The following is a 13,468-nucleotide window of genomic DNA, read 5'->3' on the forward strand; positions in this document are numbered from 1 at the left end:
GACAATGGCTGGGAAGTGACATCACCCGTAGTTTCTATGGGGCTTCTGTTAGCTGCCTCTTCTACACACTGAAGCCACTGCTGACAGCTCAGCCTGGGACCAGACTGGAGCAGCTTCAGAAAAAGGTAAGTCTTATCTTTACAGGGCTATAAAGATTAGGCTTAGAATGGTAGTGGGAGTAGATTTAGAGTTAATTAGGTTTTGCCTATTCTTCCACTTTAATGTTGAGAATGCATTAAAAGGTAAAAAAACATTTTAGCTTTAGAACTACTTTAACTATATGCAGCCCAAAAGCCATCTTTATTATCCTGTACCAATTCTCACAGTGCTAACAAGAAAAATAGGGCAAACTAAAACCCAGTGAGGCAGCTGCCTATTTATCATTATGGTTTTCCCAAGTTTATTGCTCCCACGATAGCTGGATTCTAATTCACTTTTAGTGCTCGCCATCACACCTCTTTGGCTGAAAACTGAAAAATCTGGACAATTCTGTAGTAAATAGAAAAGTTTTATTGCAATGTCCTAACAGTTTTCAAGTCTAAAAGGATGCATTTCACTACTAATAATGAACTAGGGTCAGCAATTATAATTACTTAAAGTGGATGTAAACCCCATTCATGATATTTGAGCTGGGCACATATCTGCGGTGTTTTCTTATTTCTTTTCAACGCTTTAAGTCCTGTGGCTTTTTCCTGCTCTATTCTTCTGTTACCAGCATGATAACTTCTGACAAGTTCAACAACGGTGATAAAACCAGGCTGAATTTTGTGTCAGGGTGGGTGCTATAAACAGATTAGCAGAGAGCTGGTCTACTCACAGCACAGCTCTGCAAGTCTCTGCCTTTGTGCAGGGGGTGTGTGTGCCTTTCCTCCAATCAGCTGTCTCACAGTGAATGGCAAGAATACACATCCACAGGTGAATCAGGAAGAGAATATTCTAAAATGATGTGCACTTGCTAAACAGTATATAAAGCTGAAGACAGCAGATATACATGTAAAACTTATGTAGGGAGATTCGTTTCATCTCTGTATTATCTGAGGTTGTTAACTTCATTGGGTATATGTGAGGGTTTACATCCACTTTAAGTAGAAGAAAATAACACTTTCTTCAGGGATTCATGGTTACAAACAGTTCCATGAAACACTGCCATAACACCACCGATGCAGACCAGTGTTACGGAACAGTCATGCAACCAGTGCTATTTTAGGAGCAGTGCTGCTTACCTGGTCGCAGATAATGCTCACTCTGCGATGAGGCTGCTGCTATTCTCTCTCGCTCCCTCTCCCTTTCTCGCTCTCTGTCACGCTGTTCTTTTTCTCGTTCACGTTCCCTTTCTCGTTCCCTCTCCCTTTCAGCATTGGCAGATGATACAGGAGTCAAGTGTGCTGGATGACCTTAAAAAAGGAGGGCAGATGTTATGCATGTCATACAGAAGGGTCAGACACACAGTTTGATCTCTACAGTTTATTTAAGCTATAAAAATAAATCTCTATCTATATATATATATATATATATATATATATATATATATATATATATATATATATATATATATATTATTTGTACACAGCTTTAACATCTCTCAAAGTCCAGTGTAACCCAGCACTAAAAGCCACATTCTATCCTTCAATTGTCAGATCCTCTACTGCCCTCTGCCACTTGATGCTGAATGAAAGGGGATATAGCTTCAAAGTAGCGCTGCGCGATTAATCGGCAAGAATCGTTATGACAATTTTTTCCCGTTGCGATCTTGACAAAAGTATTTCCCGATTCTTTCTATGCAGAGAATTCTCACTGCTCTGCTAAAGCGACAGCCTCGAAAGAAAGAAAAAAAAAAAAAAACAAAAAAAAACCGAGCAGTCTGCCAAGAATCACAACATTCTTTAGGAGTGGAACTTAAGTACAAACATTGTAACAATTTGTCAATGGAAAAGACTTGTAAATGATGAAAGTTTAACCACTTAAAGACTAAACCTTTTTCTGACATTTGTTGGTTTCAAGATAAAATAATTTTTTTTTTTTTTGCTAGAAAATTACTTAGAACCCCCAAACACATATATATATTTAGTTGAGACCCTAGAGAATAAAATGGTGGTTGTTGCAATATTTTATGTCACATGGTATTTGTGCAGCGGTCTTTCAAATGCAATTTTTTTGGGAAAAAATTACTTTAATGAATTTAAAAAAAAAAAAAAAAATAAAAATAAATAAATATAACCAGTAAAGTTAGCCCGATTTTTTTGTATATTGTGAAAGATTTTACGTAGTGATCTTTCATTCTAAGCAAAAAAAAAAAAAAAAAAAAATCACGATTCTCATTTTGGCCAGAATAGTGCAGCTCTACCTCAAAGTAGAAGTAAGTAGGTCTTAATCATGAGTTTCAGGCAAAAGTACTGTTATCAGAGGCACCTTTAGGCTAGGTCAGGTTTACTTTAATATGAGATGCCAAGAACACCTATTCAAAAATCCTTAAAATAACCAGTTTTCTGCTATATCATATGAGAAACCAATGACAGCTTGATAGTAAATATCCAACCAATACTCAAACTCTTCCCAACACGACCACCATAAGTTAAGCAATCTCAGATGACTTATTTCATGTCAATGTGTAAGAAATGTGTATGACTGCAGTAAAGAATCAGATTAAGAATACATTTTTAGAGATTTGGAAAGCAAAAAGTGACAAACCTGGAGACAAAGATGCTGGGGGGTTGTATGGCCTGGCAGGGAAAGCAAGCTGTGCCCCTGGCATATATGTAATTCTGTCCATCGGGGGAGTACTTGTTCCTCCAGGATGAGGGACCAGAATAGTGGGTGGCATGTTATTTAAGTCTATTATACCTGTTTAAAAGACATATTGCAGATGTCATTGTTAAAAAAACATCATAGCATACATTTGTCAAAACACTCAGTACATGACAGTCCATTATGAAATATTAAAATGAACTAACCTCGTGCTCCAGTATAGGGTATTGCTAATCCTTGTTCCCTAGGAGAAAGCCCTCTGGCAACATCTGGCCTTAAATTAACCTGCATCTGCTGGGAGGTGATGTAGTCATTAAGGATGGTCTGGCGTGTGTTCTCCATGGCATACAGCTGGTACTGGCTTGGGTAACCTGGTGTTGGGGAGAGCTGCCTTTGAAACAAGTAGGCTGCTGTAGACAAAGAAAATTGGAAATAAAAGGTTATGAATATATTGAACCAAAATCTGTTATTTGCTGTGAAAACCGCAACAAACATACACAATGATTCAGATCAAAGTCACATTTAGATCTGCAATGTTTAGGTGGGTATCTTGTAATAGCCATGATAAATGCAAAGGTGATACCCATAACACACGACGCTTGAAATCTGGCTGGGGTAGACAAGCTTTCACTCAATACACAAGAGATAAAAGTACAAAGTTGCCGTTTACTAGCAATACCCAGATACAGAGAACCCTCTAACTATGTGACAGTTGAGGAGGTAAGAACTGAAGAGATTGTAACTGAATTTTTGCTATCTGCAAAGACATAGTACAACATGAAAATAGCCTACAGAACACTAGGAGCGGAAAAGATGAGCGACAACAGTTTTCTTAAACCAACTGCCATGTGACCATAAGATATATATATATATATATACACACATACATACATACATACATACATACACACACACATAAACCAGATTTTTGGTTGATAGCCAAAATCTATGTAAACTACACTATGAGATTGAGAGCAGTATTTAATTCAAGATAATAAAATATCTGTGGCAACAGGCCTTAGCTACAGTATCTTGGGGCCCCTTGGTGCTAGGAACCCCAAATTTGGTGTGCAAACCCAGTGGAACAAGTACATGATATACAAAGCTGGGGTTCCTAGCACCAAGTAGCCCCCAAAATACGGGGCCCCAAAGTCAGTTTGGAAAATGTCATTTTCTGCTGCAGAAAAGTGCTTGACATTTTCTGAACCGATTTTTGGGGCCCTGTATCTCAGGGCCACTTGGTGCTAGAAACCCCAGCATTGATATATTATGGCGCTAGTTCCACTGGCTTTGCACACCAAATTTGGGGTGCCTAGCACTAAGTGGCCCCGAGATGCGGGGCCCCAAAGTCGGTCAACTGTGCCCATCTGCAGCAATGTCATTTCGGGACCCTTTGGGTCCAGAGACCCCAAATTTTGGCTGCAGCTAGGGGACATCTACGAACCCTTAACTACAGGGTTTGAAGTTTGGGGGACCTATGGCTGCAAATGGGCATTGTTGACCCTCTTTTCCATTTACAGTAGCTGCGCATTTCTCACCCTAGGCTTATACTTGAGTCAATACGTTTTCCCAGTTTTTTGTGGTAAAATTAGGTGCCTTGGCTTATATTCGGGTCGACTTATACTCAAGTATATACGGTGTGTGTGTGTGTGTGTGTGTGTGTGTGTGTGTGTGTGTGTGTGTGTGTGTGTGTGTCTGTCTGTATATATATATATATATATATATATATATATATATATATATATATATATATATATATATATATATATATATGTTTTGGTAATTCTGGTACGGTATATTAAAAGCAGCATGGGTTTTCAAAACATACATACATACTCACCTAGGTGAATGTAGCATTGGTCTGATGCTGCATCTGTCCTCTGCCACCTCTACACCGAGGACTGAGAAATCAAAGACCGCTGATTGCTCAGTTCTCAGTCTTTAGTGAGCAGAGAGCAGCACCAGGCTTGAAGGGGGCAGGAGTGGCTGGCTCGGCCACCTGGGTGGATTCTGACAAAGTCGGGATCCCTCCTGAGTCTGGACCGGCAGAGTGATATTAGCCAATAGTGGACTTTAGCCGCTGTTGCCCGGATCTGGGTCACAGGAGTGCACTTAGATGTGCTCTTCGGCCCTACTTCTTTAATTGCTATAGGGTGTACATTTCAATAAGCCCACTTTAATTGTTCTTGCTATTTTACAAGTTTCCTCAGAACACATACCAAATTACTGTAAAGTCTGTTGTCTCGCATCTGCAATCTGATTATAAAAGGTATTGTGTTGATGGCATCAGTTTGAGATGCCTGAAGGCATTAAAAATTGTCAGCTGCAATTGACCTGCAGGACTGGTGACCCTCATTAGAAAACAATTTTACTTTCTTCAAGCAGGTTTTGCATACCCATAGACTTGAAAGGGAATTCAAGCCCCACTTAAGACAACTTTGGTTGTTACTCTAGCAATCAAGAACCAGTTCATGTTGTTCCCATCATGTGATCATATCCAGGGCTGGAGATTTGCTTGGAAACAAACCTCTCAGCTTGCAGATTCAACTCCAACCTGAAGATGGCAGCGCACCTGTTTAATACAGGCGTGGTCATATACAATTCTAGTATTAAAAAGAAATTTCCACATGTCTGTCCACCAGTTTGCTTAAAATAAAAATATTAAACGGTTATTAATTAAAACAGTGTAGGATTTTTATACAAGTTGTAAATTCCTTTTCTTGAAGCTCATTGAGGGGGAACAGGATGCCCTAAACCTTTGAGTAATGCTGTCACCTACAGGAGGATTGGACACAGAAAAAGCAAAAACTGTAGGTCAGTCCGGGGTATAACCACACCCGCTACCAGCATGCCTCAGTTTTGTGGCAAAGCAAAACCAAAAGCATGATAATAAACAACATAGAGTGGGACTGTGTCCCTCAATGGATTCCAAGTAAAGGATTTTATGGGTACACAAATCCTATTTTCTTATCTTCTTATAGGACCCAGGAAGTCAAACCTTTGGGGCATCCAAAAAGAAGTCCAACTGAGGGGTGGGCAGCACAGTAAATAAATGCTAAGAGACCCAAAGAAAACTGGAGACCGCCTGCAGCTCCACTAGCCACCTAAAGGATCTTATGCCCAAAGCTGCCATCATATAAGGCAGAATTGTCTACATGGTAGAACGTATGAGAACTCATGAACAGAAGACCACATGGCAGCTCTGAATATCTAGGTCTGATGACAGAAAGCTCAAGAGGTTATCACCGCCCTAGTGGAGTGAGCCCCAACAGAAAAGGTGAACCTAATCCTCGAGTTTTAAAAAGACAAAGCAAGTACAAGTGGCAATGTCAGGTGCTCTTGGCCTGGAAAGCACTCCACAGCTAACTTAACCAGGACCAGTCTGGAATGCGACAACATGAAGCCCAAGGGTCACTTCCAGGCTCACCTGGCAACGCCCAGGCCAGCAGTGTCCAGAGGCGGTATGACCAGGCTGAGAACAGATGCACTAAATAGCCGAGTTGGTGGAAAATACCACTTGGTTATTGGTAAACTAGATGGACTTCTGTCTTTTTTCAACCAGACCAACTATTTAGACAAGCAGCAGTGTATAATAGTTTTGATTGAAGAAAAAGAAAAAAAAAAAAGTTTCTAGAAAATTCACTGGTTAGTCTTTAAAATAGCAGAGCTTAAGAAAAAAAAAAAAAAAAAAAAAAATGTAGCAGGGGCATTTATACCTGCAGCAGCTCTATGTATTTTCGATGTCCAGTGCTCCTGTATGAAAGAGTTTCTACTCAGTGGATGAGAAAACAAAAATAGCTGTAGTATACTTACCTCCACCTGCAACGGTCATGAGCTTTCTCAACGACGTCTTCTTGCCAGCTTTAGGGTCTTCAAACATCTTGAATGGCCAGGCTGGGATAATGCATGCACACAGGAGTTAGCTCATCCCCAGACCAGGGATTGTACACTGGAGTAGTATAAGGAAATTTGCAGGCAGGAATCCTTTATTGCAGAAAAGAAAGTAGGTCTTTTCTACCATAAATACGCCCTCCTGCTTGCAAATTTTATATTTTTACCTAAAATTCTGCATTGAGGAAGGAAAATTAGAGCTAATGTCCAATTAACTGGTCTAAATGGTCTGAGAGTCTATATATTAATGATCTATGGATTACGAAAAGGTTACACAGGGCAGTTTAGTCACTGGACCTCAACAGTTTTATCCTATCAAAGCAAGGAAACCTAGCAAAGAGTAGAAAGGGTCAATGTTTGCATGATTTGTTAAGATTTAATAAAACCAGTACACAAGTAAATCCCCTCAAATTACATACCAGGATCCAAAGCTCGGTGGAACTGCATAGGATCAAGGTGAGGTGGCAGATGGCCTCTGTAGACCTCTCCAGGGGTGCCTCCCCGTAGGTGAGGATCAAAGGGACTGTGAGATGCAGTCGGGTCTACACCAGGGACTGGGGACTTTACAACAATATTTTCCCTTTGTGTTGGCGTTAATGTGCTTTTTCTTTCATGGCTGGAAGACTTCCCTGGTGTGAGGCCACCTACAAGCACAAATAACAGCTGTAAAATATTTGTAAGTGAGAAAATACATACGAAAATAAAAATAAAATAAATTTGCTTTAGTTACCCATCACCTGCTGCCATCTTTATCCAGATGCAGAATATGGCTCTAGTTGTGGCTCTTGGGAAGACTACATGAAGGCGGTTACCATGCTTAAGTGTCTTCAGGCTTAGTTAATGATTAGGCAGAGCCAGTGTCTTTGCATTAACTCTTATGTGAATTAGAAAGCTCATGTGACAACCCATCTGCATCTGGAGCTATAAACTGCATCTGGACCCACCAAAAGGCAAGTATAACAACCTGTTTGGTTGCTGGTTCTGTGTCTGAAGATCGTAAACATGTATACACATAAGACTTTAGGCATATTTTAATCAAAAAGAATTCATAGCTGAGCAAGAAACCCTGGCCCAGTTGTATTATATGACAACTCTAATGCTGGCCATACACTGTTCAAATGTAGACAGGTTCTTGATGAACCGATGACCCTATAGGCTCTCTCCCCTAGGAATCCCTTGATTGAAAAATCAGGGGAGACAGGTGGAAAATTGTTAGCCAGCTGTCAAAATACAACAGCCACAGGAGAATATTTGGGATTACGCTATGTAGTGTGGATGGCAGAATCAGCTAGATTTTTTTCTATTCAGGCTGCAAGAAAAAAAAAAAAAAAAAAATCGAAATGACCAAATGGAACTTTAAATCTGCTAGATTTTAAAAACAGACCTACCTTCTGACCGTGCCATAGGTGAACTTCTTGACATTGGGCTGGGGTAGTTTACTGGCGTCCTCCTAGCACTAGAATCCTCATAAATCCCAGGGCTCAACTGAGACTTGGAGGCTTCATGTAGAGTTGACCGGAGCACCGATGTACCAGAACTCACAACAGATGTATGACGTGATCGCATGGCATCAGATGACTTGGAGTCTTCACATTTTGATCTATCTACTATCTTCAAATTCTCTGGCATCATGTCCATCTGTGGCACCCCACGTTGCAGCCTACTTGGCCCCATGATCAAGGACTTTACATTGTGCTTGATAGTAGATTGACCAGATGTACCTTCATGTTTTATAGGTGTTCCCTGCATGAAGAACATGAGATTAAGGTTTAAATACCAGCTTGACTAATACACTCACATAACACAAACACAGTACTGCGGTTACCTGGGAAATAGACCCCTCCAATATCGTCCTGGAACTCTCTGGAGTTTTCCGACTTTCTTGACTAAGAAGGTCCTGCCTGGGGATTTCATGGATAGAACGTCCCATTTCTTTAATTGTGGTAACACCATCATAAGGCTTGCCTTTTGAGATGGCACCATCGAAGGACCGAATAGGTGGACTTTCACGTTTGATTTGCTTGGCATATTTGAGTCCATCATCAAAGTTTTCAGATGCTGCTCTTGGGGTGCCTGGATGCAGAGCAAGTCGTCAATTTTTTTAGGATAGCAAGAAAACAGCAGTTCCATATCTAGCAAAGAAAATGGGCTCAAAATATGATCGTGATGATCTGCAATTCTCACCTTGCATTATTGAGCCACTAAGAACCTGTCTTTCCTTCAGTTCTGTGCCTTTAGGTAGTGTACGACAGATAAGTCCTGAGAACACAAAGAAACATATAATCATTATGTAATAAGTCTACCTACTGTCCACTAATTTCTTTGCCTAAGTTTTTCAATAGCTCTTAAAGCGTTTGTTACCCCAACACTTCATATTTCTGACATGCGCTTGCTATACCATGTACTTGTATGATAAAGTATCCTGTTATCTTTGTATTGCTTTCTTTATGTGAAATTCCTGCCAGTCCCTCTGCTTTCCTATTAAAAACTGACAACACTGAGCTGGAGAGCACGTGACCAGTTCTCTAGCTATGCTGGGAACTCAGTGTGCTCTATTCCAATGATCAGACTTGTCCTGACATGCCCCTGCTGCACAGCCATTCACTGGGAAGCACTGTGTGCTGCTGCTTCTCCTCCCCTCAGCTCTTGTGCAGCTGAGAACAGAGGGAATGTGATCACTTATAAAAGGGAAAAAAAAAAAAAAAAAAGTGTATTTAATTTTTTAATTTTTTTTTTATACATACAAAACTGTTTTGCCTTTCATTTCTGTTTCAAACGGAATGGGTTGTTTTACAAGGGGTTTGTTTACAATCACTTTAAAGTGGCAGCTGAGCCTCATTTGTGCATTTTAATCTTTAGAGCATGTTGAGGTGTGGGCAATAATATGACTAAACAGCAAAAGGCCCACAGGAGAAAATAAGAAGGGCTGGAGCAAGTGATAGAGACTCAACAGCTGTCTTGTAACAAATGGTTTGGGAGACATGTGAAACAGAAATCAGTCAGTGGCTCCACTCAGTGAGGATTAGAACACACCCTCAACGGAGGAATAGGCTCAGAGCAGGGAAGGAGGGACTTGTAAAAAGGGGACAAAATGCCACTCAGGCAGGTGGAAGTGGAGAGAGGAAACAAAAAGGAGGACCTTCCCATAAGGAATTAAGATAGAGGAGAAGGCATCCATCACCTAAGGACCCTCGCAAAAAAATTGGAGCCTCAAATTGGGCAAGGTTATATGGGGACACTAGGACAGACATGAGGACACGTAGCTCAAGTTTTATTTTGTGCCTGACCCTCCAGCCTGTATGCATCACAATAAGCTGTCAAAGACCAAATGGGTAGAAAAACATTAATTGGTTCACAATCAATAGGGGAGACCTGGAACAAAATACAGACTGCAAATAATTGTTCGAGAGAGAGAGAGAGAGAGAGAGAGAGAGAGAGAGAGAGAGAGAGAGAGAGAGAGAGAGAGAGAGAGAGAGAGAGAGAGAGAGAGAGAGAGAGATTGTTGTCATTTTCCGAGCTAAACATTAGACACTTAATATGGTAAGCTGGTTACGTCTATAAACAGTGGTGTTTTTTTGTTCTTGTAGATTAAATAAAAAGTAAATAATGTGGTATACAGGGCAGCGGTTACCTTCCATTGGTGCTGACACAGCAGACTCTCTGACAGACAGGTTCTGCTTTATGTTTCCTTCCATGGCTTCATAGGTTCTCTTCAGTGTCACCTCTGGAACACTCCGGGGACTCCTGGTACCATCACGTAGATTCTTAATGGTGGCTGTATTAAAAATGGAAATTATGGATAGTTCTAAATAACATCACTTAATAGCACTTCTCTAAGGATTACCATAGAAACACTCAACTAAAATGCTGCAGTCAGCCATGCCTATTTAACGGAAAATTCTCAATATATTTAACTAAAACATGTCTCAAATCAATTACATTTCATATTTAGGCATCATGCACACGAGACGCTGTTACACACACGTTCAGAGGCAGTTGGACACTTTTTTCAACTGCCCCTGAACTCAATGTTATTCTATGTGTCCATGTACACTGTCATTTTTAGACAGTTGCGTTTAACCTCGTTTTTCCAGAAAGCAAAAAAAATGGGTTCAGACGCAAAAGTTTTCCATGTTTCAGATGGCAAACGAGGGTAAACGCCAGTACCGCGTTCATAAGTGTTTTTAAAAGGAACCCTTTTTTTGGAAACTTTTTTAAACTGCAGCAGAGAATGACATTTTGCAACCCGACTTTGGGGCCACTTGGTGCTAGGAACCCCAAATTTGGTGTGCAAACAAAGTGCAACTAGCACTACAACATATCCAAAGGGGTTCCTAGCAAAGTCAGGTCACACAATTTCATTCTCTGTTCTGCAATATGTTCAATATGGGATCCATTTCCAAAAAAAAAAAAAAAAAAAAAAAAAACACAGAAAGAGGCAAATACAAGTATACAACTGCACTCTCTGCTGCTCACTTTGATCAAAATGGCAGAAATAGTTAAAATTTATAATGCTTTCTGAGCTTGGGGAGGGTCTTTGTTATCTTAACTAAACGCTTCTAGACGCAAACGCAGTTAAACGTGGCATGCAAACGCAGCAAAACGGGCGTTTCTAAACCCCGGTTTCAGCTTTTAAAAACATGTGTTCAGCAGAGTTTGCACCGGCGTCTCGTGTGCATGAAGCCTTAGTAGAACATAATGAATGTTGTTGCACGGCTCATCCACCTTACCAACTGTTCAGTGTCAGTTATTCCTCTCTGTCAATACCTCCATTGGCTTCCATTCACCCAACAAATTAAATTCTAAATACTAACAAGTTCTTGCAAAGCCATCCACAACTCTGCCCACAGCTACATCTCTAACCTGGTCTCAAGATACCAACCAAATCATTCTCTTCGTTCCTCACAAGACCTTCCGCTCTCTAGTTCCCTTGTCACCTCCTCCCATGCTCGCCTCCAAGACTTTTCCCGAGCCTCCACTATCCTATGGAACTTCCCTACCCCAATCTGTCCCACTATCCCCTACTCTGTTTGCTTTTAGACGATCCCTGATAACCCTCTTCAGAAAAGCTTATTTCTGCACCTATCCAACAACTATACTTTTATTTTTTCTTTCAGATCATCCCCCACAGTTATTACCTTTTGTATCATTTGACCCTCCCTTCCTAGATTGTAAACTAATGAGCAGGGCCCTCTGCTTTCTCCTGTATGGAATTGAATTCTAACTGTACTGTCTGCCCTTATGTTTGCTGCGCAAACTGTTGGCGTTATATAAATTCTCTATCATAATAATTATATACAAACGTCAAGAAACTAAAGAGATTTTAAGGCGCTCACAATCTACATTCAATACCATGAAAAGTTCACACATTAGACACCCTTCTGCACTTGCCAACAAAAAACATCATGGCACACGTCTGCACTCACTGACACTGCACTTCTGTACTTGCTGCCACCATATGAACATACACTCAGAAGAATTGCCTAGTGATGAAACAATAGCAACTGTAATGAACATAGTCTATCTGCCAACTTCACTTCCAAATCCCACATGTAGCCAGAAAAGAAAAAAAATGTATATATTTATATTTATTATACTAAAAAATTGTGTTCCAAGCAGCAAGGGAAGGTAAAGAGCCTCCCAGAAGGGAGTTCACTGATCCAAAAAGATACATAAGAAACTGACAATTAACATGTCAAAATTCTCTAAACTCAGGAATTGGAAGAATGCATCTATGGTAGTTCAGTTCTGGAAAATAACTTCCTCTACTGAATAAGTCATTAAAGTTCATCAAAACTGTGCCTTTTTTCCATTCAGAATGATTGCTAACCATGGCCAAGGTAAACCGCTCTATTCATTTTGTGAATGCTTTTGTTTACCAGAAATAAATATCTTTGGAACAGTTCTTTGCAAGCCAGACACGCATGCACAGTGAAGGAGAGAAAGGAAGAAATTCAAAAGCACTTGCATGTCATTTGTTTGACGTGCAAGGTTGTGTTGATAATACATATCCCAGGCACTATGGGTAAGATGGGCTCCAAGGGGGGGGGATAAATATGTGGGCATCTAATCTTAGCCCAGAATTCAGCTGTGTGCTGTAAATCACTAAAGCCCATAGTAAGAGATTGGCCTATTAAAGTCAGAAACCAAGGATTCTGCTGGCAGGATCACCGGGTCCGAAGACAGAGCAAAAAGGAGGACTTCAAAAAAACAAATCTTTCTGTCTTGGTATGGGCACTCTGCATAACAAGCCAAGCCATGAGAATGACACACTATACAAACAGGTAATATAAAGACAAACCAAACGAGACTCAGTAGAACGTATTTAGTAAAACACCGAACATCACAACTGCAATTTGAAAATAAAGCTAGAAATATCAACATAAATTTTTAAAAAATACAACACACCTCTTCCTGTAAAGCAACAAGTCTAGCATACTTGTTAACCCGACATTACTGCCTATAGCCAAGTCAATAACCATGATTTTTGTGAGTCTAAAAATTTCTTCTGAATACAATGTTCTATCATATGAAAAAATGGTAACAATCCCTAGTCATACTCACAATCATAAGATACGATATGTCCACTCTTTCCCTCATAAATGACATGGCCTTTGGCAGAGGACTCTTCTCTACACTTCTCCGGACTGTTCATGTCCTCTGTAGCCAGTCTGGTGATGGTCGTCTTCAACAAAACATCGGCAGCAATACCAGACTGTGACAGTGCTGGCGTACCCTGGCCAAGACAACAATAATAAAAATATGACAAATAGCAAAACCATTGGTTATACTACTAACTCACACAGACAGTACTGGGCAACAAACATTTTAG

General features: G+C 40.3%; 1 protein-coding gene across 1 annotated transcript in view; it reads right to left on the reverse strand.

Annotated features, from left to right (window-relative positions):
• NCOR1 (nuclear receptor corepressor 1) overlaps nt 1–13,468 on the reverse strand; it is a gene marked incomplete in the record, with an annotated part of 219,411 nt that overhangs the window by 39,838 nt on the left and 166,105 nt on the right. Inside the window, 9 exon segments of the mRNA XM_073616883.1 lie at nt 1,224–1,394; nt 2,689–2,841; nt 2,952–3,155; nt 7,056–7,280; nt 8,025–8,379; nt 8,462–8,709; nt 8,821–8,895; nt 10,268–10,411; nt 13,201–13,372. Coding sequence (XP_073472984.1) covers nt 1,224–1,394; nt 2,689–2,841; nt 2,952–3,155; nt 7,056–7,280; nt 8,025–8,379; nt 8,462–8,709; nt 8,821–8,895; nt 10,268–10,411; nt 13,201–13,372 — 1,747 coding nt within the window.

The sequence above is a fragment of the Aquarana catesbeiana genome, linkage group LG02 (assembly GCF_042186555.1).
Source record: "Aquarana catesbeiana isolate 2022-GZ linkage group LG02, ASM4218655v1, whole genome shotgun sequence".
Lineage (NCBI taxonomy): Eukaryota > Metazoa > Chordata > Amphibia > Anura > Ranidae > Aquarana > Aquarana catesbeiana.